This window comes from Bos indicus, chromosome 13 (genome assembly GCF_029378745.1).
Source record: "Bos indicus isolate NIAB-ARS_2022 breed Sahiwal x Tharparkar chromosome 13, NIAB-ARS_B.indTharparkar_mat_pri_1.0, whole genome shotgun sequence".
In the NCBI taxonomy this organism is placed as follows: Eukaryota; Metazoa; Chordata; class Mammalia; order Artiodactyla; family Bovidae; genus Bos; species Bos indicus.
The window spans coordinates 6,985,158-7,010,723 of record NC_091772.1 but is presented as its reverse complement, the minus strand read 5'-3'; the positions used below and the strand labels follow the sequence as shown (position 1 = coordinate 7,010,723).

Below are 25,566 nucleotides of genomic sequence, written 5' to 3'. Positions count from 1 at the left end.
AAGCAAAGACTCATATTTTTAAAAATGTGCTAAAACTAGGTATTCCTATATACATTTTAAATGCACAAAAAGCTATTAAATTTTAGCATATTACACATTTTACCCTGCTATAGATATAACAGTTCAGATGCTAAAGTGGCAATTTGAAAGAAAACTTCATTTGCTTCCTTCAGTTCAGTTCAGTTCAGTTCAGTTGCTCAGTCGTGTCCGACTCTTCGCGACCCCATGAATCGCAGCACGCCAGGCCTCCCTGTCCATCACCAACTCCCGGAGTTCACTCAGACTCACGTCCATCGAGTCGGTGATGCCATCCAACCATCTCATCCTCTGTCGTCCCCTTCTCCTCCTGCCCCCAATCCCTCCCAGCATCAGAGTCTTTTCCAATGAGTCAACTCTTCACATGAGGTGGCCAAAGTACTGGAGTTTCAGCTTTAGCATCGTTCCTTCCGAAGCTTATACTAATTAGAATTTACAAATGTGACATGAAAAAGGAATTATTATGTTCTACTGTCCTCCAAACCCTACCTGACCCACATGAAAACAGGCAGTTGAGTTTAGGGGTTGAGTGTGGATTTGGGATTTTGGTAAACTTTATTCTAACCTCACCTCCCCACTTACCAGTCCCCTCACGTGGACAGGCTACTCAACGCCTGAAGTTCTATTTTCCACAATTGTAAAATGGGGATAAATAGCTACCTCAGAAAGTTCTAGAAGATTAAATGATACCATGCATTTCAATCGCTTATCACAGTCCCTCCTAATAACGTGGCAGTTGCTATTTATTAATTGCTGGCTGTGTGGAGCAAGAGTGTTAATTCCCGTGATCCTACAACACTGTGAAGTGCATGTTACTATATCCTTATTTTATAAAAAAGGAAACAAAGACCCAGAGAAGAGTAAATGATAATTATACTATCATCATTTGCATGACCTACTTTTACTGCATGACAGTAGCTTTGATAACATTTTACTACTAAAAAGAAGGAAGCTTTTTGTTTTTAAAGGTCTGCTTAAGTTCGTTGTGTTTTATCTAACAGAGTGGATAGGAGAGGGACAGTCTCTGATTCTTTTTTGTTACCTGTCACTGTCTCAGCCCAGCCTGTTTCAGAAAATGAAGAAGGAAGACAACTTTAGGTCATGAAATTGAGGAGAGATAGCATAAAGGAAATTTGCTGAGAAAGGAGACCAAGAGTAAGATAAACATTCTTTTCATGACCTCCACTGGGCTTCCAAGGAGTGTCCTTGTGGTCTTACTTACTACTTTTTGGGTGCAGAACTCCAGGTCAAGATAGTTGTGAGAAATGGAAAGGGGACCGATATCCAGGGTTTTCAGTGAAGGAAGGTTGGGCCCTTTCACTGAGGCCGCGTGTTCTCTGAGGCCCTGGCTGACCCAGCACCCATCCTAGGTAGGACCGGTTGAATGGCTGTAGCCCACAGGTTTGCCAGTTTTTCCTGAAATCTATGAGCTGAATCACTTCTGAAGGACTTTCAGTTGCCACCCTCACCCAGCTGTCTTGTTTATTTTAGAAGCATGGTGTTTTCACAGGCAGTAATAGATTTCCTACTGTCTGCCATATTAGGGGTGTTGCATTCAGTTCTTGTTTCTGCTTTTAAGAGAGGTCTTCTCAGTGACAGCGACGGGTGACAACTGGATCACACGAACATGGTCAGATTTCATCTCCCTTATTCTGGACTTAGGGTCATTTCTCAAGGAGGGTCATTAGGGAAGTGGAGTGGGCGTGTGCATCTCAACCTCTTGGGGAACAGTTCACAGATTCCCTGGTGGCTCACCTGGTAAAGAATCCGCCTGCAATGTAGCAGACCTGGGTTTGATCCCTGGGTTGGGAAGATCCCCTGGAGACGGGAACTGCTACCCACTCCAGTATTCTGGCCTGGAGAATTCCATGGACTATATAGTCAATGGGGTCGCATAGAGTTAGAGACGACTGAGAGACTTTCACTTTTCACAGATTCTTTGAGAGAGAAAAAGGGAATCAGGGCATTAGAAAAGCCAAATTTGGAGAACTCTTAGGGGGAGGTTAAAGTATTTCTCGAGAGTAGACCCAGGATTGGTGGGTGGAAGTTACAAGAAAGTGGATATTCCTTAAAGCAATCGAAGGAAGAACTGCCCACCAATGAAAAGGGTCCGAAATGGGTATATTTTCCCACATGAAGTGGTGAAGTTCTTGGTATCAGAACTGCCTGGACTGTTTCCTAAAAACCCCTGTTCTATGCAGAATATTGGAACAAATTAATTCTGAAGTCCTTGTAAAAGGAATAAACCATCATAGAAAATTGAAATCTGTCTGGTTACCATTCTCTGTCTTAGCTTCCACTCCTCCCAAATAAGTTCCTAGAATATAGCAGTGCTATTTTTGTGGGAGTACCTTTTTCCTTCAGCAGTTCACCGAGAATACTGAATATATTGTTGTAGGATTTTTTTTTTAACACTGAATGTTTCAGAGTTTTTCTGTAATCGTTCTTAAAACTCAGTGTTTTGGAGTTTTTTTTCTGTAATAGTTCTTAAGTATCTTTTTTTTTTTTTCTAATTCTTTTTTTTCTAACCTTTGCAGTAAATTCCACATGTTGCTGTGCCAATGTTTATTTAGCCATTTCTTTACCGCTAATATTTTGCTCTTATCAAACAGGTGATCATAAACATTCTTGACCACACCTCCTTGTATTTCTCTGCAATAACCATCTACGGGTTTTTTGAATTCTGCTTCTAACTAAGGAATGGAAAAGTCAGCAATTGTGATTCCCCTTGCAAAGGCAGAGAAATCATAGTAGATATTGAAGAGGGGAATCCAGACATTCTGGGTGGCACACCTGGAAACGAAATGGGAATGATTATCACACACTTTATAAAAACACAGTCGTGTTTTGTGTTCCTGGTGGTTTCAGACACAGAAAGTTGTTCTGCCACCTCACAGAGCGATTAGCTTGAAGAGGCCTTTTTGTCGCCTCTCTTTCTATCTGCCAGAATCGAGAGCAGTGGTGAGCATATACTGAGCCCTTTGGTGCGTAACAGTTGGATTTCCTCTTGTTCTATCCTGAAGGAGGAGGAAAAAGGCGCTAAAGCCTGAAGCAGGGTTTACTGGAGGGTGGCAGGGGGACCACCTGAATTCCAGGCCTGGTTAACAACGCTGATTCCCGGGACAGCCTCCAGACCATCAGGAATATAGCTGGGGACCCACGGTTATTAAGCTCCCCAAGTAATCTGACTGACACACACCTAGTTTGAGAGGTTATTTCAAGGGTCCAGAAGAGCCACACCCAACAAGCCTACAGCAGAGAGAAGATTTTTTTCCGGGAAGGAAGAAGTTACTGTTGATAAGATTAAGAATTTTTTTTTTTCTCTTTTCTGAAAATTTTAGATTAATCCTTAGCTGGAAATGGTTTTGATAGTGTTAGGACCATTGTCTGGGTAGGTCTTACTCAACCTCTGGTTATCACGCGTGTGCTATACATCATTATTAGATGAGGCTTTATTAGATGGGTATAATTTCTGGCTTCTGTTGAAAGCTAGCAATTATGTATAATGTTCTTAAAATGCTGTATTTATATTTATCTACCTTTTTTTCCCCCAGGCTGCTCTTTATGGATGTGGCTGCTGGGCTGAAAATACTGGAGCTCATAATCCCTACTCCACAGCTGTGAGTACCTCAGGTATTTGCTGCTTTCATGACCATTTTTCATTACTTCAACCTCGTAGGTCATTTATTGATTGAAAACAGCATTTTTATGTAAACACAAAGTCTGTGCTAAGACACCTCATGGATCAGAACTTTGATGCTTGAAAGATCTTCGATACTTGGGAATGTTTTAGAATTGTTTCACAGTGTAAATGGTTTGCTAACATTTTCAATACAACTTTGGGGTTAACTAAAATTTAATTATATTTTTAATGGATTTTTTTCCCTCTAATGACTCATGATAGTGCCAAATTTGGGCCAAAATGATATAAAAGTAGCAAGGCATTGAAAAGACTAAGATGTCATTTCTTGAGTAAAATGTTGACATAAATCTTACAAGGTGTATTTCAAAATGTATATCATGGCATATACTTTTGATAAAATGTAGCTCCTCTTTTTGTATTTGTATTAGAAGAGTCTTTATCATTCAGAAATGTGTGTGTGTGTGTGTGTGTGTGTGTCTCGGGAGAGTGGATTTGGGTGGGCAGAATGGTTGTTGTCTAAATCCAGGTTTTCATATGCTTGTGCCAGATGTACTTGAAGCTCATGATGTGGCTGACATGTGCGGCTGACAGAATAATATTGGTTCACCCGCTTTGCTGTGTCATCTCTCAAGTCCGAATCCTAGGGCTTTGTGCTGGATGTCCTCAGGCTTTCTTGGGAAGGTGGGTGGGTATGGCTGCCCTTCCTTCCTTTCTCTCTCTGGTTTCTTCCGCATTGTTTTCTGCCCCGCCACACTGCCCAGCCACCCAGTCCAGTCGCCCTCCTGTCTTACTTACTCCTGCCTCTCTCGGGTCTCTACTGCTAGTGTATATCCTGGACCTCTCCTGGTTTGTCCCACTCCCTTGGCCTGCTCCGTCTTCTTCCCACTGCTAGTAGCTCCAGGCGTGGGCCTCTGCCAGCCTTTCCTCTTCTCACTGTGGGCTTCCTCTCGGTGATCTGATGCTGTCTCAGTGGTTATCTCTTAGAGTGCTGGCTTCCATGTCTGTCCCTACTCTGGACTTCACGCTTGAAGTCCACCTTAGTCCTTTCTGCCTTCCTGTTGGACACATCCCTGTGGGTGTCATGTATGCACATGAGGTTCAGCAGCACAAATAAACACCTTTCTTCCTTATTCCCGCACTGTGGCCACCTTTCTCCTGTGTTCTTTGCCTCTTTTATTGCCATCACTATTTTGGGTCTCCCTGGTGGCTCAGCTGGTAAAGAATCCACCTGCAGTGTGGGAGACCTGGGTCCGATCCCTGGGTTGGGAACATCCCCTAGAGAAGAGAATGGCTACCCACTCCAGGATTCTGGCCCGGAGAATTCCGTGGACTGTGTAGTTCACAGGGTGGCAAAGAGTCGGATGTGACTGAGTGACTTTCACTTTCCGTAACCTATTTAGTCAGACTTGAATTCTTGGCACCGTTCTCAAACTTGTATCTTCTTTCCATTTCTTCTGACCTGACCCTGTTAGTTCAGACCCCTCAACTGCCCACCTGTTGTAGCAGCTTCGTGACCTTGATCCTTTTCTTGCATTGGTGGAAATATTTGATTTTGAGCCACTGAGGTGAAGTCCAAACACAAATTAATGTTGAATCTAAATCATACTAATATTATAGACCAAAAATTGTTTTCTAATTTGAAGAGATGAGCAAAGGTAATCAATCATATGAGTTAATTTTTAGTTTAATATTGCTGGTACATGAAAATCTTTACACGTAATACTTAGGAATTAGTATGGCATAATTAATGCATAATTATGTATGCATAATTAAGTATGGCCCATGTCTATGGAAAATTGTGGTCTTTGAATAAATCAAAGTCTAAAACAGGTGATTCATTGTTTCATTTTCATTTTCCTAAAGAAGTATCAGTTGGTATCATGTGTGGTGTTTTTATTTTTGGTCAATATGTAGTTCAGCAAGTTGGTTTGTTGCTTTTTAAATGTTATTCTTATGTCTGCATGTTAGGAGACCTGAATTCAACTTTAAGCTGGAATTCTGAGAGCCTACTTGACTGTGTCACTTTGGGAAAGAAATTCAGTCTCCTTGGGGTTGTCCATCTCCCTTCTTTTTTGAATTGGTGATATAAAAGTTGGAATAGGAGTGTACTTTATGGGTTTGAGTCTATTAAGTAGAATGCAATAGAGGGGTAAGCTTAAATTGTAAAAATAAGGTCTTTCACCCTTCCCCTTGAATATTTCCTTCTTTGTTCATCTCATATCCACTGAAGATAGTTTTATATGATTAAAGATAACTTTAGGTTTCTAGTCTAAGATATCTAGTGTAGATGTTTAGCTTTGATGCCCAGCCTATCATGTTATAGCCTTCTTAAGTTTAAGGACTAAGATCTTAATGACCCAGATAACCATGATGTTGTGGTTATTCATCTAGAGCCAGACATCCTGGAATGCAAAGTCAAGTGGGCCTTAGGAAGCATCACTATGAACAAAGCTAGTGGATGTGATGGAATTCCCACTGAGCTATCTCAAATCCTAAAAGATGATGCTGTTAAAGTGCCACACTCAGCATGCTAACAAATTTGGAAAATTCAGCAGTAGCACAGGACTGGAAAAGGTCAGTTTTCATTTCAATCCCAAAGAACAGCAATGCCAAAGAATGTTCAAACTACCACACAATTGAGCTCATTTCACATGCTAGCAAACTAATGCTTAAAATTCTCCAAGCCAACAGTATGTGAAATATTTCCAGATGTTCAAGGTGAATTTAGAAAAAGAGGAACCAGAGATCAAATTGCCAACATCTGTTGGATCATCGAAAAAGCAAGAGTGTTCCAGAAAAACATCTTCTTCTGCTTCATTGACTATGCTACAGCCTTTGACTGTGTGGATCACAACAAACTGTGGAAAATTCTTCAAGAGATGGGAATACCAGACCACCTTACCCCTCCTGAGAAACCTGTGTGTAGGTCAAGAAGCAACAGGTAGAACCAGACATGGAACAATGGGCTGGTTCCAAGTTGGGAAAGGAGTAAGTCAGGCTGTGTATTGTCACTCTACTTATTTAACTTCTATGCAGAGTGCATCATGTGAAATGCCAGGTGATGAAGCACACACTGGAATCAAGATTGCCAGAAGAAATATCAATAATTTCAGATATGCAGATGACACCACCCTTATGGCAGAAAGTGAAGAGGAACTAAAGAGCCTCTTGATGAAAGTGAAAGAGGAGAGTGAAAAAGTTGGCTTAAAACTCAACATTCAAAAAATAAAGATCATGGCATTCAGTCCTGTCACTTCTTGGCAAATAGGTGGGGAAACAATGGAAACAGTGACAGACCTTATTTTTTTGGGCTCCAAAATCACTGCAGATGGTGACTGCAGCCATGAGATTGAACATTTGCTCCTTGGAAGAAAAGCTATGACCAACCTAGACAGCATATTAAAAAGCAGAGACATTACTTTGCTAACAAAGGTCTGTTTAGTCAAAGCTATGGTTTTTCCAGTAATCATGTATGGATGTGAGAGTTGGACCATGAAGAAAGCTGAGTGCCGAAGAATTGATGCTTTTGAACTGTTGGAGAAGACACCTGAGAGACCCTTGGACTACAAGGAGATCAAATCAGTGAGTCCTAAAGGAAATCAGTCCTAAATATTCATTGGAAGGACTGATGCTGAAGTTGAAGCTCCAGTACTTTGGCCACTTGATGCGAAGAGCTGACTCATTAGAAACCCTGATTCTGGGAAAGATTGAAGGCAGGAGGAGAAGGGGATGACTGAGGATGAGATGGTTTAATGGCATCACTGACTCAATGGACATGAGTTTGAGCAAGCTCCAGGGGATGGTGAAGGACAAGGAAGCCTGGAGTGCTGCAGTCAGTGGGGTCACAAAGAATCAGACACAACTGAGGGACTGAACAACAAGTCATCAGCCAGCAGAACATGAGGATAATAGAGCAAGTCTCCAGTTCTTTCCATCTGTGATTGCTTCACTCTTACTTCTCCTGGGGCTGTTGCTATGAGGTTGACAATGGAAACACATGGCCGAGTTGGCTGAGTAAGTCAGAAGAAAGGTGGAACACAGAATTTTGCAATTTTTTGGTCAAAAAAAAAAAAAAAAAGGACATATGCCGTAGGCTGTTGCAGAAAATCCAGAGACCTGGCCTACATTTTAGTTTTAAAGTTCTTGGTAGATGATTAGTGAAAGACAGAGGGAAGATAGCTAGTTATGGTCAGGGTAGGACTCTCCTAAGGCCAGACAGGTGATGTGGTTATTAGCCTGAGGGATAAACTCCAGCATCTTGTGGGGAAGAAGTTAGAGGGCAGGAGCTCACCTAGCAAACTCTGACTAATGTTCTGGCATCTTGGAGATTTGCTGAGCTTGAGAGGGAGCAAAGGAAATACGTAGGTTCTTGTTCAGATTCTTGATTCACTGGCTGAGACATCCTAGCAAGTAGCTATTTATACAACACGAATAGCATTATCTTAATATCCATGAGGATTTAATGAGCTGACCTATGATCTCTAGAACTTATTCATCTTGCATAACTGAAACCTTGTGAATTTTAAATGGCAATTCTCCATTTTCCTCTTCCCTAAACTCTGGCTGTCACCATTTTACTCTTTGCTTCTATGAGTCTGACTATTTTAGGTACCTTATTTAAGTGGAATCGTGCAATGTCCGTCCTTCTGTGACTGGCTTATTTCACTGAGCATAATGTCTTTTGGGTCCATCAGTATTATCGTGTGTGGCAGGATTTCCTTCTTTTTAAAGGCTGAATAATATTCTTATATGAATATACCACATTTTCTTAACTTGCTCATTTGTCCAAGGGCATTTGGGTTGTTTCCACATCTTGGCTGTTGTGAATAATGATGCAGCTCATGTGGGAGTGCAGATACCTCTTTGAGATCTTGATTGCAATTCTTCTGGATAAATACCCAGAAGTGGAGCTGCTGGGTCCTGTGATAGTCACATGTAGTTTTTTGAGGAACCTCCATATTGTTTTCTATAGCAGCCGAACCACGTTCCTACCTCCTATATATGAGAGTTCACATATCTCTGCATCCTCACCAACATTTGTCTCTTGTCTTTTTGGTAATATCCATTTTAACAAGTGTGAGGTGATATCTTGTGGTGTTCTGTTGCACTTCCCAGATGATGAGTGATGCTGAACACCTTTTCATGTACCTAGTGACCGTTTCTATGTCTTTGGAGAAATGTCAAAGTCCTTTGCCCATGTTTCAATATTGATCTTTTTTTTTCTTCTGCTATTAAGTTGTAGGAGTTCCTTGTCTATTTTGGATATTAATACCTTATCAGTTATGTGGTTTGTGAGTATTTCCTCCCATTCCATCAGTGTCCTTTTCATACTGTTGCTTATTGCCTTAGCTGTGTTGAAGCTTTTTAGATTGACATAGACCTCCTTGTCTATTTTTGCTTTTGTTGCCTCTACATTTACCATTATATCCTAGAACAAAATATACCCATGTAAGACACTTACACTAGAGGGGGAAGAGACTGCCAGTTATATTATGACACATGGCTTTGTCATCACTTAACACATGGCTATTACTTTGCAAGTATTGCATTGGGGGTGTTCTCCCAACAAGAAATATTTGCTTCCTTGATAGCAAGGTCGTGCTTCTTTGCCATTTCCATGCATTCCTATGTATGTAATCACTTTTTGTTTGAATTCTGTATCAGATTGTAGTCCTTTTGAAGACATTGAAAATGGCAGTTAAACTCAACACATGGAGTTCCAACATGGAACGCAACTCAGCAGAAGGGTCAGCAGGGGTTAGCAGATGGGAGCAGCTGACCTCCAGAGGCAGAGCTGGCTGTGTCCCAGCTGCTGCCTGCAGCAGAGCCATGGGAAGATGCTGTCAACTGCAGTGTGCCTCCTGATTTCTGAAAATTTAAAATGTGAAAAAAGAGCATGCCCTTCTTTTATTCTCAGCGTTTTTTGTGAAAATAAACAGTTTGAAGCTTTCTTTAAGCAGTGGTGTAAGCTCCTGAGAACAGGGGCTCTGTGAGTATATTTGTGTTTCCTGAGTGCCTGGCATAGGGCTTTGCACTTAGTAAATGCTTCATAGACAGAATTAAAAAATGTGTGTGTATGGGCAACAATATTATAATCATCAGCCTTGTTAAGAGACTGGAACACAATTATTCCAGCCATTAAAAAGAAAGGATAGTTATGTAATGTGGTGGAGGTTCTAATTATTGCATGATGGCAATCATATTACAGGAAATAAATATATGAAATTAACATGTTGTATACCTTAAATGTATACAATGTTACATGTCAAGTATATTTCACTGAAAAAGAGAGAAATGTGTACGTGATTCTTCCCTCTCATAGGATTCTAAGGTTATCCACCATGAAATTTCCTTAAACAGCATTTTAAAATTTGATTTAATTTGCCAGAATCAGATTCACACATAATTTTTCAGTAACACATCAGATGTGTAATATAAGATACATCTGTGGTCTTTCTCTGGCTATGGAAGGGAAGAGCAGATCGAGGATTAGAAGATCAGAAGGAGGGAAAAAGCAAGAGATTAAGTTTATGCTCTGGCTGACCTCAACATTCGTCTTCTGTTACTTGTCTGTGCCGTCTGGTTTTTTTCTTAAAGAGAAATAGCAAGTCCGGGGGTTTTGTGGCAGCTGACTAGTGATCAGGAGACAGCGGCTGCAGTCTCCCTTTTCTGGTGTTCTGTCATGAAGAACAGTCTGCTACCCTAGAGGAAACCTGGTGATTTCTGACTTTCTGGGTTCTTTGATTTTCCTGGTCTTAGCTGTTTCAGAAATCAGAGGGTGGTGAGGGTGTGCCCCTGGCTTCTTAAGAGTAGGTTCAAAGATGGATGGGATAAAAAAATGCGAAGAATGAGACCAGGCTGCTGCTTTGATATTAATATTTCTGAGCCAGTGATTGGAGTCTCCTCTGCAAGGGTGGGGAAGTATGTCAGTATGTGGCCCCTTCTCGACTCTTTCTCCTAACCACCAGCCACAGGTCTGCCCCTGCCCCTCGGTGGGAGGTTTCCTGTGTGTCTGTGCTTCCCAGATGCCTTTGTCAGGAGGGCACAGGGCTGGCTTGCCTCTGAGGGTGGAGTCCCAAGAGCCAGTGGGACCTCACTGGTGAGACATCTACGTGTGTCCTGGAGTTTGTGGTTTCTGGGGCCCAGGAGGGATGGGGAGGCAGGCAGGAGCCCATGCTTCTGTTTCCTTCTTAGGAGCATCTCTTATTTCTCTTTAGTGCTCTGTCTGTCACAAGCGCTTTTCGTGGCTCAGTCTCTTGATTATCATGAATAAAAGCCCTGTTCTACTCTGGACCCTGGGTGCAGATCACCTAGGGGTCCAGCCTCCTTTCCAACTCTTTTCCCTATTTTGTAGCAGCCTTTCAAGGTGAATCTTCAAGGAGTTGCCTGTATTTCATGTCTATTATTTTACTTAGTCTTTTCCACTTATTGAACTTTATGATTTTTTTTTTTTTTTTGGTAAATATTTATTTATTTATTTTTGGCTGTGCTGAGTCTTCACCCCTGAGCAGGCTTTTCTTTAGTTGCAGTAAACAAGGGATCCTCTCTAGTTGGGGAGTGCAGGCTTCTCACTGTGGTGGCTTCTCTTGCTGCGGAGCACAGGCTCAATAGTTGGGGCTCACGGGCTTAGTTGCTGCAGGGCATGTGGGATCCTCTCGGATTAGGGATGGAACCTGTGTCTCCTGCGTTGGCAGGTGAATTCTCCACCACTGAGCCAGCAGGGAAGTCTACTTATTGATTCTTGTATATACTTTAGTTGGGCCTCTCCCTCCCTTCTACCAGTCTGCTCTTGTCAAGATTTTCAGTCACCTCCAAAGCCCAGTGGTCATCTGTTAGTCCTGTAAGCAGTGTGTGACACAGTTGCTTGAATGACTCGCTCCCTGGAAAATCTGATTTTTGATAGACTCCCAGAGCATCCAACGTGAACGGTTTTCTTCCCAGCTCACTGGCTGCTATCCTCTGCCTCCTTCGTTACTGTTTCTCATCTCCCTGACCTCTCAGTGCCCTGAGGCCAGCCCTCTGCCTTTTCTGTGTCTTTGAATACTCGCTGCCTCAGTGTTATCCAGTCCAATGCAACTCCCACCTTTTAATCTCTACCTTGGGCTTCTTCCCAGAACTTGGTTTTTTAACTGCTTCTCAAAGCACCCACCTGTTGTGTGTAAATAGGCAACTCAGTTCAGTTCAGTTCAGTCGCCCAGTCATGTCTGACTCTTTGAGACCCCATGAACTGCAGCATGCCAGGCCTCCCTGTCCATCGCCAACTCCCAGACTTTACCCAAACTCATGTCCATTGAGTCGGCGATGCCATCCAACCGTCTCATCCTCGGTTGTCCCCTTCTCCTCCCGCCTTCAGTCTTTCCCAGCATCAGGGTCTTGGGCAGTGAGTCAGCTCTTCACATCAGGTGGCCAAAGTATTGGAGCTTCAGCTTCAGCATCGGTCCTCCCAATGAATAGCCCATCCAACAATGAGCTCTTGATGTTGCCCTTCCCTCCCCCACCTGCTTCTCCACACAGCAAAGAGCACCTGCAGCCTCCCATTATCTCAGGCCAAAATCTTGGAGTCATGTCTGACCCTCTCTTCTTTTATCTCACCCAGTCCACTCCAGCAACAAATAATACACTCCTCTCTAAGTGTATTTAAATACACTCCTCTCTAAGTGTATTTAAAATCCATCTACTTCATAACACCCTGGGTGCCATCAGCAGCTTCAGGGTGCTGTCATCTCTGATCTGAGTTGTTGCAGGAGTGCCCAGCTGGCCCCTTGTTTTCTGCTCCTTTTCCCCTTTTATTCAGTTCTCAGTAACTCCTCTAGCAGTTGATGTTTAAACCTAACTCAAATCGCGTGTCATTCCTCCTCTTGAACTGGCCAGCATGTCCCATCTTAGAGCAAGGCCACAGCCTTTACTCAGGGCCGATGAGGTGCTGCCCACCTTCCCCTCAGGCTGCAGCTCTGGCTTTTCCTGTCTGCTCACTCAGCTGCTTCCTTGTGCTCGGACTTGCCAGGGACACTCCCACTCAGGGCCTCTCTGCCTGCATCCTTCCTTTCCCTTTAACTCTCTACCCTGAGTGTCTTGGGCTACTCAGGAAGCACTACTGATAAAGAACCCACCTGCCAATGCAGGAGATGTAAGAGATGTGGGTTTTCTCCTACACTGTTGGTGGGAATGCAGACTAGTACAGCCACTACAGAGAACAGCATGGAGATTCCTTAAAAAACTGGACATAGAACTGTCATACGACCCAGCAATCCCACTGCTGGGCATACACACCGAGGAAACCAGAATTGAAAGAGACACGTGTATCCCAGTGTTCACTGCAGCACTGTTTACAATAGCCAGGACATGGAAGCAACCTAGATGTCCATTGGCAGATGAATGGATAAGAAAGCTGTGGCACATATACACAATGGAATATTACTCAGCCATTAAAAAGAATGCAATTGAATCAGTTCCAATGAGGTGGATGAAACTGGAGCCTATTATACAGACTGAAGTAAGTCAGAAAGAAAAACATCAATACAGTATAATAACACATATATATGGAATGTAGATGGAGAAGGCAATGGCCACCCACTCCAGTACTCTTGCCTGGAAAATCTCATGGACAGAGGAGCTTGGTGGGCTGTAGTCCATGGGGTCGCAAAGAGTCGGACACGACTGAGCAACTTCACTTTCACTTTTCACTTTCATGCGTTGGAGAAGGAAATGGCAACCCACTCCAGTCTTCTTGCCTAGAGAATCCCAGGGATGGCGGAGCCTGGTGGGCTGCCATCTATGGGGTCACACAGAGTCGGACACGACTGAAGTGACTTAGCAGCATGGAATTTAGAAAGATGGTAACAACGACCCTATATGTGAGGCAGCTAAAGAGACACAGAGATAAAGAACAGACTTTTGGACTCTGTAGGAGAAGGCCAAATTCAGACTTAAATTGAAGAAAGTTACTAGACCATTCAGGTATGACCTAAATCAAATCCTTTATGATTATACAGTGGAAGTGAGAAATAGGTTTAAGGGACTAGATCTGATAGATAGAGTGCCTGATGAACTATGGATGGAGGTTCATGACATTGTACAGGAGACAGGGATCAAGACCATGCCCATGAAAAAGAAATGCAAAAAAGCAAAATGGCTGTCTGGGGAGGCCTTACAAATAGCTGTGAAAAGAAGAGAAGCAAAAAGCAAAGGAGAAAAGGAAACATATAAGCATCTGAATGCAGAGTTCCAAAGAATAGCAAGAAGAGATAAGAAAGCCTCCCTCAGCTATCAGTGCAAAGAAATAGAGGAAAACAACAGAAAGGGAAAGACTAGAGATCTCTTCAAGAAAATTAGAGATACCAAGGGAACATTTCATGCAAAGATGGGCTCGATAAAGGACAGAAATGGTATGGACCTAACAGAAGTAGACAATATTAAGAAGAGGTGGCAAGAATACACAGAAGAACTGTACAAAAAACATCTTCACGACCAAGATAATCAAGATGGTGTGATCACTCACCTAAAGCCAGACATCCTGGAATGTGAAGTCAAGTGGACCTTAGAAAGCATCACTATGAACAAAGCTAGTGGAGGTGATGGAATTCCAGTTGAGCTCTTTCAAATCCTAAAAGCTGATGTTGTGAAAGTGCTGCACTCAATATGCCAGCAAATTTGGAAAACTCATCAGTGGCCACAGGACTGGAAAAGGTCAGTTTTCATTCCAATCCCAAAGAAAGGCAATGCCAAAGAATGCTCAAACTACCACACAATTGCACTCATCTCACACGCTAGTAAAATAATGCTCAAAATTCTCCAAGCCAGGCTTCAGTAATACGTGAATTGTGAACTTCCAGATGTTCAAGCTCGATTTAGAAAAGGCAGTGGAACCAGAGATCAAATTGCCAATATGCGCTGGATCATCGAAACAGCAAGAGTTCCAGAAAAACATCTATTTTTGCTTTATTGATTATGCCAAAGCCTTTGACTGTGTGGATCACAATAAACTGTGGAACATTCTTCAAGAGATGGGAATACCAGACCACCTGACCTGCCTCTTGAGAAACCTGTATGCAGGTCTGGAAGCAACAGTTAGAACTGGACATGGAACAACAGACTGGTTCCAAATAGGAAAAGGAGTACATCAAGGCTGTATGTTGTCACCCTGCTTATTTAACTTCTATGCAGAGTACATCATGAGAAATGCTGGGCTGGAAGAAGCACAAGCTGGAATCAAGATTGCTGGGAGAAATATCAATAACCTCAGATATGCAGATGACACCACCCTTATGGCAGAAAGTGAAGAGGAACTCAAAAGCCTCTTGACGAAAGTGAAAGTGGAGAGAGAAAAAGTTGGCTTAAAGCTCAACATTCAGAAAACGAAGATCATGGCATCTGGTCCCATCACTTCATGGGAAATAGATGGGGAAACAGTGGAAACAGTGTCAGACTTTATTTTTCTGGGCTCCAAAATCACTGCAGATGGTGACTGCAGCCATGAAATTAAGACGCTTTCTCCTTGGAAGAAAAGTTTTGACCAGCCTAGATAGCATATTGAAAAGCAGAGATATTACTTTGCCAACAAAGGTCCGTCAAGTCAAGGCTATGGTTTTTCCAGTGGTCATGTATAGATGTGAGAGTTGGACTGTGAAGAAGGCTGAGCGCTGAAGAATTGATGCTTTTGAACTGTGGTGTTGGAGAAGACTCTTCAGAGTCCCTTGGACTGCAAGGAGATCCAACCAGTCCATTCTGAAGGAGATCAGCCCTGGGATTTCTTTGGAGGGACTGATCCTAAAGCTGAAACTCCAGTACTTTGGCCACCTCATGCGAAGAGTTGACTCATTGGAAAAGACTCTGATGCTGGGAGGGATTGGGGGCAGGAGGAGAAGGGGACGACAGAGGATGAGATGGCTGGATAGCATCACCGACTCGATGGACGTGAGTCTCAGTGAACTCCAGGAGTTGGTGATGGACAGGGAGGCCTGGTGTGCTGCGGTTCATGGGGCCGAAAAGAGTTGGACATGACTGAGCGACTGAACTGAACTGAACTGAGGAGAAGGCGAGGGTGGGATAATTTGAGAGAATAGCATTGAGTGTATGGTGTATATTACCATATGTGAAATAGATCACCAGTCCAAGTTTGATGCATGAGACAGGGCATTCAAAGCCAGTGCACTGGGATGGCCCAGAGGGATGGGATGGGGAGGGAGCGGGGAGAGGGGGTCAGAATTGGGAGCACATGTACACCCGTGGCAGATTCATGTCAGTGTGGCAAAACCAGTACAGTACTGTAATTAGCTTCCAATGAAAATAAATAAATTAATTAAAAAAAAATGCAACACACACACACACAAAGAGATGTGGATTTTGACAGGAGAGCCTGGCAGGCTGATGGTCCATAGGGTCATAAAGAGTCAGACACAACTGAAGCAACTTAGCTCACATGCATGCACCTGAGTATCTACACCCCTGCCTCTGCCTCATCAGCTCTTGATTCAGGTGATTCACCTTCTCACAGAGGTCTTCCTCAACCACCCCGTTTTAAACATGTAAATCTTCCCTCAGTAACATCCCCCAGCCCCCTCCCACATTTTATTTTTTCCCATAGAATGTATCATGTCTAACATACCTTTTGTGTCTTTATTTTATCTTTGTAGTCTTCTTCTCTCTGCTACATGAAACTCCATGAAGGTTGAGATTTTCCTCAGCTTTGTTCCCTGATGTCTGAATGGTGCTCATCCGACAGAGTCTTTGATGCTTTTTGAATGAATTGATGTGAATTGATATAAACAAACAGATATACTGGGGCGTGTCTTAGCTCAGACTGCTATAACAAAATACCATAGGCCGTGTGACTTAAACATTTATTTCTCCAAGTTCTGGAGGCTAGGAAGTCCAAGATCATGGTGGCAGCAGATTTGGTTCCTTCTGGCTTGCTGCTGGCCAGTTTTTTGCCGTGTCATCACATGGTGGAAAGAGAGAGAGAGATAGAGGCAAGGACAGAGGAAGAGAGGGAGGGAGGGAAAGAGAGAGAGAGAGGAAGAATGGACATGAGTGAGCTACCATCTCTCTTCCTCTTCTTACCGGGACACTAATCCCATCCTGGGGGGGCCCACCCTCATGACCTCATAAAACCCTAATTACCTCCCCAAAGACACCACCACCACCTTGGGGTTAGGGCTTCAACATCACCTTTCTGGGGGCACAACAGGTGGAGTGGTTTAGGTCATGCCCAGCTGAGTCAGGGCTGAGAGGAGGTAAGTACAGAGTTGAGAGTGGTGTGTTCTGATGAGAACAGAGATCCCTGAAGAAGAGGGGTGAGTCCAAGGTGTGTGGGTCTTAACCTGGGGTCTTATTGGGTGCTCTCTGGATGGTCTTGACTAAGTATTGAAGTTTTCTTTTGTATAAAGAGGGGGACCCTTTGAAGAGGGAGATGCTCATTCTTTTGGAAAAGAGGTGAAGACGGAACTTTTATCTTTTAGCTTGCTCTGGCGTGATGAGCCATGTTTCAGACAGAGGGGGCTGGTTCTTCTGGGTGGGGCCCGGACTCTTCAGCCCACTCTAGCTCCTTTACCTGCCTTGCTAGGGAGTGTTCTTTCTCACTGATGTGGCTGACAGTGTGGCTTCTTGGAAGCTTCTTGTCTGTATGAAACAAGCTTTCATAATCTGTTATTATGAAAGCATAATAAAAAATTAAAAACTGAGACATTACTTTGCTGACAGAGGTCCATCTAGTGAAAGCTGTGGTTTTTCCAGTAGTCATGTATGGATGTAAAAGTTGGACCATTAAGAAAGCTGAGTGCTGAAGAATTGATGCTTTTGAACTATGGTGTTGGAGAAGACTCTTGAGAGTCCCTTGGACTGCAAGGAGATCCAACCAGTCCATTCTAAAGGAAATCAGTCCTGAATATTCTTTGGAAGGACTGATGCTGAAGCTGAAGCTCCAATACTTTGGCCACCTGATGTGAAGAACTGACTCCTTGGAAAAGACCCTGATTCTGGGAAAGATTGAGGGCTGGAGGAGAAGGGGATGACAGAGGACAAGATGGTCGGGTGGCATCACTGACTCAATGGACATGAGTTTGAGCAAGCTCTGGGAGTTGGTGATGACAGGGAGGCCTGGCGTGCTGCAGTCCATGGGGTCACAAGGAGTCAGACATGACTGAGCAACTGGACTGAACTGAACTGAATCCTTTGCACTCAAGATTCTTAGAGGGCAGACACTTAAGCTGAAGTAATTTGGGATTTAATATGTAAATGTCTTGAGAAATCTTTTTGTGTGATTTATGACTTCTAGATGTGAGCATAGATAAAACCCTAATATGTTTGTAAACATCATCCTCTTAAGACCACTTGACTCTTTGGACTGATTGGTTAGTCTGGGTGGGGAGGAAATATTGTTCATTTACAGATGACAGAGTCGATAAATTCCCAGCACACTTCCCAAAACTAAAGTAGTTATGTGGGATGGGAATTCTACTCCAGGACCATCGTTTACTCTAATTAGGTCACTTCATATCTGATGAACTATTAATACATTATTTCCTGCTTTTGGTTCTGAATGTTGCTAGGTTATTTCTTAGGAAGCCAGATTCGTGTGACAGCTTTGGTATCGTGCATTTTGGATGTTTTATTAATAAACGAGTGGACTTTTCCCTGATTGTGAAATAACACTCGGTCATTGAAAAGAATTTGGAAAATGAAATTTTAATGTTGCTATGCTGTGATAGTGTGTTAATATTTTGGGTAGATTTTTGGTAGATAGAACAAATGACTGTCGTTTAGCTTGTTAGTCTTTGCCCATTTAATATTCTGTAATGAATATTTTTATGATACTGTAGATGTTCTTCAAAACTTAATTTTAGATGTGAAGGGTGTGTTTCCCACAAACATGAGCTCAGGCATTTTGCTCTTATGTAAGAAGACTTGTAGCTGCCCTCAAGCTATAACACAGCAGCTGTTTTATAGGCTCTTATCCTGTGCTGTGTAGTGTTTGGCTGTGATACAGGAGAAGACAGTCCCCATTCTCAAAGGGCATGAAGTCTACGGCCTTACTTGTTAACACAGGGAAGTTTCTTGCTAGTCTAGAAATACATTAAAATAAAGGCTTGCTGCGCTGAACCGGGCTCTGCTGTGTCCACACAGCTGAGGGATGCTCCCTGCAGAGCCTCCCAAGTGGACCTTGGCACACCTGGCCGCCTGGCTCCTTTTGCTGCCTTTAGTACCTCTTCCTTCTTGCCATACACCCTCTCCCCAAAGGCCCACCAAAGCCAGTTGCTTTTAAACAGCACCACCAGGACATTCATCTAAGCCCCTAAAATGTCTCCAGTGCTGCAGGAGAGCTCAGGACTTCATGAAGAAAAGTAGGTCTTTCTGAAAGAGACTGTACACTTAGGTGATGGTAGATGAAGTGAACTCCAAGATGTTCTTTTACTGTTTGCACTTTCTCAGATTTTTTTTTGAGGGGGGGGGGGGTTGGTGGGCCAGAGACTTATTTTGCATCGTTTGTTATTTGCTGAAAGAACAGACTTGTAATTTGAAGACGCAAGGTAAAGCAATGGTAGAAACAGAAGCATGAGATCAAGTGATGGGTTAAAGTGCCAGCGCTCTGATCCTTCGTGTAATTCTCCCTTTGATTGTTCTCACTTGAAAGAATGCCTTTTCCTTCCCATTGTCGAGCACTACCTGCTGTCAGTCGGAGAGGGAGGAAGTCGAGCAGCTTGTCAGAGCCTTTCTGAGCCGCCTTCATATGGTTCGCAGAGACAGAGCTGGGTTTTCATTTCTTCTTTCATTCAACAGGAGTCCCTTTCATGTTTGCAAATTGAAAACGCGTGTTTTGCAGTGTGGGGCGAGGATGTGTGTGCCCTCTGGCACACCTGTTTCTCATTTCCTGACTTGAAAGCGCAACCCATCAAAAGGAGCAGAAAAACAATTTCTTTCTGACACGCTGCTCTGTGTTCCCTACTGGACCGAAGGCCTTCGCAGCTTTGCCATCTTGGTTCCCTCTGTAGAAGGTTCTCGTTAGAGGCAGAGTTCACTCGATGCCGGCAGCACCTTTTATAGCACAGGGCCGTTTGGGGTATGATTTTGTTATGGTGGTGGTGGTGTTCTTTTGCTGCACAGGAAATTTACTTGAACTAAGATTGATTTTAAAAAATACACAGAGAGGTCTTAAACATTTTTAAATATTAAATTTAGCTGGGCAGCATCTTACGTTGGAAGCATCTATGTAAGCCGACCAGTGAACCAGTTGGCCAGGAAAAGGGCTTGGTGGAGCATACAAATGTTTAAATTCCAGAGCACTGTTTAACATAAATCAAATATTTCCAAAGCATTACTTCAGATTTGTGTGTACTTTAAAGTCTTGCCAGCTTAAATGACTGTGAGGCACAATATGTTGACTTTGAGTTTGTAAATTGATAATTTGTTGCTATGAAGGTTGTACATGGTATAACTCATCACTTTCTGAAGGTACATAGTATGTCTGATGTTGCAAGCTGTTACGTTTGAAAAAAAAATGATGCTCAGGAATTCAGGCCTTGAGCTCTCAGATGCTTGGAACTTTGGTTCCTCTTAAGGTTTCCCTGGATATTTTCAGAGTAAGGCACATGGTTCTTTAGACCCAAACTTGGTTTAGGTTTTCTACTTCTGAGAGTCATTTGGGATAATAATTTTAATGATGTATCTTCAGAAACAGTTTCTCAGGATCTTTTTTTTTTAACACTCATTCTTCCCACAGTTTAGCATGTATGAATCACCTGTTAAAATCCAGAGTATGGGACTTCCTTGGTGGTCCGGTGGTTAAGAACCAGGGAAACAAGGATCCCACGTGCCACGCAGCATGACCAAAAGGAAAATGCAGATTACGATCCAGTGGGTCTGGGAGAGGCCTGTGAGTCTGCGTTTTTCTTATGCTCCCAGGTGGTACCAGTCCTGCGGTCCATTTTGATGGACAAAGTGGTGCTGTTCCCAGCTGTGCCTTGCCTGTAACACTCATCCCATACACTTTATGTCTCATCACGTTTTAGTGGTTCTAAAGCTAAGGCAATGTGGTGGATATCCTTGACCTTTGGTATCTCTGAGAGCTTTAACTGATCGTCAGCACATGACCATATGGACCTGCATGGATAGGCACCACTGAGGAGGGATTATAGGGCTGGCAGAAATGATATTTATGTTTTCTGACTCATCTGGGATACTCCTAACCTTGATACAAATTAACTAAGGTTCTTGTTGCAAGCAGAGGTGGATAAAACAACCCGCCAGCTCTAAAAGGTGTGGCTAGAGGGGTTAGATGGAGAAGAAAATGGCAGCCCACTCCTGTATTCTTGCCTGGATAATCCCAGGGACAGAGCAGCCTGGTGTGCTGCCATCTATGGGGTCACACAGAGTCAGACGCGACTGAGGTGACTTAGCATGCATGCATGCATGGGAGAAGGAAATGGCAACCCACTCCAGTGTTCTTGCCTGGAGAGTCCCAGGGCCGGGGGAGCCTGGTGTGCTGCCATCTATGGGGTCGCACAGAGTCAGACGCGACTGAGGTGACTTAGCAGCAGCAGCAGCAAAGAGGTTAGAAAGATATAATCCTTAAACAGATGTATTTCAGTTTAACCAGCTCTGTCCATGGTGGCTGGTTAATTTGGGCCAAAAGGTTTATTGGTGAATCATGGAGAAAAAAGTGGAGACACTTAAGTGTAAAATGCAGGAACTGTTGTTTGTGTTTTTATTAGCTTGCTTTTATATACATGTCTTGGTCCTCGTTACTGCATAACAGCATGATTCAGCCTACAGTATAACACATCATGACTGAAGGATACCTTACATTTTAATTTTCAGAATATTTTTATTCGTATCAAGAAAGAGTACATTTGTTCACTGTATTTGTCTTTGGCTTTGATGAAAAATTTTTTTTACAAGCATTGGCTAGTAGAAAACATGGATAATCATTTTTTAAAATCTGAGTTAGACAGAAAGGAATTAGAGATTTTTTTTTTACATTCCTCATTGGCATTTCAGGTCTCTTGACTGGAAGAGAAGGTGTGCTCTGAAGGTGGTTGGGATGTCATGGGCTTGGAAATCAGACTTGGGTTGGAATCATAATGGAGGGAGCAGGTTGGAAGGGTGTGTCTACCTGTTCCCACCAGGACTGGAGCATCTTTCTTTATGGAGGAGAGACGTACAGATATGTTAATTGCCATGGATGTTATCACTTTGTATCAGTGCCCCTCCTGCTACTCGGGATTCAGTGTTGTATGTTTTGTAATACTGTTTTCTGCATCTATTTCTCTATATTCTAGCCTCACGTGACAGTGCTTTCCTGGTTCTTCATAATTTCCTGGTAAATTATATGTGTTGTAATCTATCATAATAGTCACTGTTTACTAATATTGATGATAGAACATTCTGCTAGGATGATGTGATGGTGTGTTCCTGGAAATACGGAATATTTGCCCCATGTCACTAAGACAGATAGTAAAATTTATGTCAGAGGACAGTAACGATTTAAGATTTACTGAAATTTCTTTTATCTGACTTCTTCCTTATCCTTGAAGTTTAGATGTGCCTCTGCTTTACTTGTTAGGCTTTCTTTCGAATGTTAGCGTAAATTTGGTAGGATATAGAGATATAATATTCTTTTTTTTTTTTTTTGGCTCTGGTCTCTCTCCAAAACCATTAGCTTTTATTAAAGGGTTGGAGCCTACATATTTAATTTCACAGGCATACATATTGATTTGTACTTGAATACAGTTTTAATATGCATTAATAGTAGTTCAAAATATGTAAGTAATTTTTTATGTAATATCTACTGTAGAAGACTTCATAGTCTTATATAAAGTAAAAAAGGATCATAGGCAAGAAGCATTACACTCTACCCATGTTATTGTCATAACCCATCTTCCTATTTGGAGGATAATTGCTTTTCAGTGTTGTGTTGGTTTCTGCTGTACAACAATGTGAATCAGCAACAAGTATACATATGTCCCCTCCCTCTTGAGAGATGCAATATTAATGGAAATATTTTTCCATATATTTGTCTTACATGTTTTCATTCATCTGAGTTGTCTTAGTAGTTTTGATTTCATTTCACATCTTAGTAAGAGTTCCTTCTTTGGAGCCTTTCACCTTAGTGTTATAGCCTGTTTATACCTGGAATAAGCATACGCACAGCAGACTTGAGTTTCTGTATGGCCCTGGGCTTTCCTCAGAACAACTTTGATAGGTTAAACCCTGCCCCTGTCATCAAATTCATGGATATTTTTCAGAACTCACTATGTGCTTTGCAGAGGTAAGTTTTATTTTGATCTTCTTCATGTCTGGGGCAACTCTCCTTAGCAAGTCCTAGATATCATCACTTACTTCATTTCTTTATATCTGTCATTGTAATATAAGCAATTTAGCACAATATCGTGAAAAAAAGAGTGCACATTTCTATTTCTGCTCCTACCTGGAGCTACTGTGGCTCAGATCATGAGCTTCTTATTGCAAAATTCAGGCTGAAATTGAAGAAAGAAGGATATTCAAGGGATTAGATGGGGCTGACAGTACCTGAAGAACTGTGGATGGAGGTTTTACAAGAGTAACTAACCAAAACCATCCCAAAGATAAAGAAATACAAGAAGGCAAAGTAGTTGTCTGAGGAAGCTTTACAAATAACTGAGAAAAGAAGATAAGCAAAAGGAAAGGTTGAAAGGGAAAGATATTCCCAACTGAACGCAGAGTTCCAGAGAATAGCAAGAAGTGATAAGAAGGCCTTCTTAAATAAACAATGCAAAGAAAGAGAGAAAAGCAATAGAATGGAAAAGACTAGAGATCTCGTCAAGAAAATTGGAGATATCAAGGGAACATTTCATGGAAGGATGGGTATGATAAAGGACAGAGACAATAAAGACCTAACAATAGCAGAAGAAATTACGAAGAGGTGGCAAGAATAACTTGTTTGTATAGAACTATATAAAAAAGGTCTTAATGACCCAAATAACCATGATGGTGTAGACACTCACCTAGAGCTAGACATCCTGGACTGCGAAGTCAAGTAGGAAGCATCACTACGAACAAAGCTACTAGAGGTGATGGAATTCCATTTGAGCTATTTCAAATACTGAAAGATGATGCTGTGAAAGTGCTGCACTCAATATTCCAGCAAATATGGAAAACTCAGCAGTGGCCACAGGACTGGAAAAGGTCAGTTTTCATTCCAATCCCAAAGAAAGGCAATGCCAAAGAATGCTCAAACTACTGCATACTTGCACTTATCTCACACGCTAGTAAAGTAATGCTCAAAATTCTCCAAGCCAGGCTTCAGCAATACGTGAACCATGAACTTCCAGATGTTCAAGCTGGTTTTAGAAAAGGCAGTGGAACCAGAGATCAAATTGCCAACATCCGCTGGATCATCGAAAAAGCAAGAGAATTCCAGAAAAACATCTATTTTCTGCTTTATTGACTGTGCCAAAGCCTTTGACTGTATGGATCACAATAAACTGTGGAACATTCTGAAAGAGATGGGAATACCAGACCACCTGACCTGCCTCTTGAGAAACCTGTATGCAGGTCAGGAACCAACGGTTAGAACTGGACGTGGAACAGCCGACTGGTTCCAAATAGGAAAAGGAGTACTGTATATTGACTGTATATTGTCACCCTGCTTATTTAACTTCTATGCAGAGTACATCATGAGAAATGCTGGGCTGGATGAAGCACAAGCTGGAATCAAGATTGCTGGGAGAAATATAAATAACCTCAGATATGCAGATGATACCACCCTTATGGCAGAAAGTGAAGAAGAACTAAAGAGCCTCTTGATGAAAGTGAAAGAGGAGAGTGAAAAAGTTGGCTTAAAGCTCAACATTCAGAAAACTAAGATCGTGGCATCCAGTCCCATCACTTCATGGCAAATAGATGGGAAACAGTGGAAACAGTGTCAGACTTTATTTTTTGGGGCTCCAAAATCACTGCAGATGGTGATTGCAGCCATGAAATTCAAAGATGCTTACTCCTTGAAAGGAAAGTTATAACCAACCTAGACAGCATATTAAAAAGCAGAGACATTACTTTGCCAATAAAGGTCCGTCTAGTGAAGGCTATGGTTTTTCCAGTGGTCATGTATGGATGTGAGAGTTGGACTGTGAAGAAAGCTGAGCACCGAAGAATTGATGCTTTTGAACTGTGGTGTTGGAGAAGACTCTTGAGAGTCCCTTGGACTGCAAGGAGATCCAACCAGTCCATCCTAAAGGAGATCAGTCCTGGGTGTTCATTGGAAGGACTGATGTTGAGGCTGAAACTCCAATACTTTGGCCACCTCATGCGAAGAGCTGACTCGTTGGAAAAGACAATGATGCTGGGAGGGATAGAGGGCAGGAGGAGAAGGGGACGACAGAGTATGAGATGATTGGATGGCATCATCGACTCGATGGACATGGATTTGGGTGGACTCCGGGAGTTGGTGATGGACAGGGAGGTCTGGTGTGCTGCAGTTCATGGCATCACAAAGAGTCGGACATGACTGAGCGACTAAACCGAAACTGAACTGAATGCTGTGAAAGTGCTGCACTCAATATGTCAGTAAATTTGGAAAACTTAGCAGTAGCCGCAGGACTGAAAAAGGTCAGTTTTCATTCCAATCCCAAAGAAAGGCAATGCCAAAGAATGTCCAAACTAATGTACAATTGTACTCCTCTCACACACTAGCAAAGTAATGCTCAAAATTCTCAAAGTGAGACTTCAACAGTACATGAACTGTGAACTTCCAGATGTTCAAGCTGGATTTAGAAAAGGCAGAGGAACCAGAGATCAAATTGCCAACATCTATTGGATCATCAAAAAAAGCAAGAGACTACTAGAAAAACATCTGCTTCTTTTTTATTGATTGGTTCCAAATTGGGAAAGGAGTGCATCAGGGCTGTATATTGTTA

General features: G+C 42.5%; 1 protein-coding gene across 8 annotated transcripts in view; it reads left to right on the top strand.

The window, feature by feature from the left end:
* TASP1 (taspase 1) overlaps positions 1–25,566 on the top strand; it is a 318,545-nt gene that overhangs the window by 113,873 nt on the left and 179,106 nt on the right. For 7 of the 8 annotated variants that reach the window (XM_070800705.1, XM_070800706.1, XM_070800702.1 and 4 more), the window contains one exon: positions 3,591–3,669. In XM_070800705.1, coding sequence (XP_070656806.1) covers positions 3,591–3,669 — 79 coding nt within the window. Of the gene's footprint in view, positions 1–3,590; positions 3,670–9,343; positions 15,533–25,566 lie in introns of those variants that run through there. The other variant, XM_070800707.1, reaches the window with a different exon arrangement.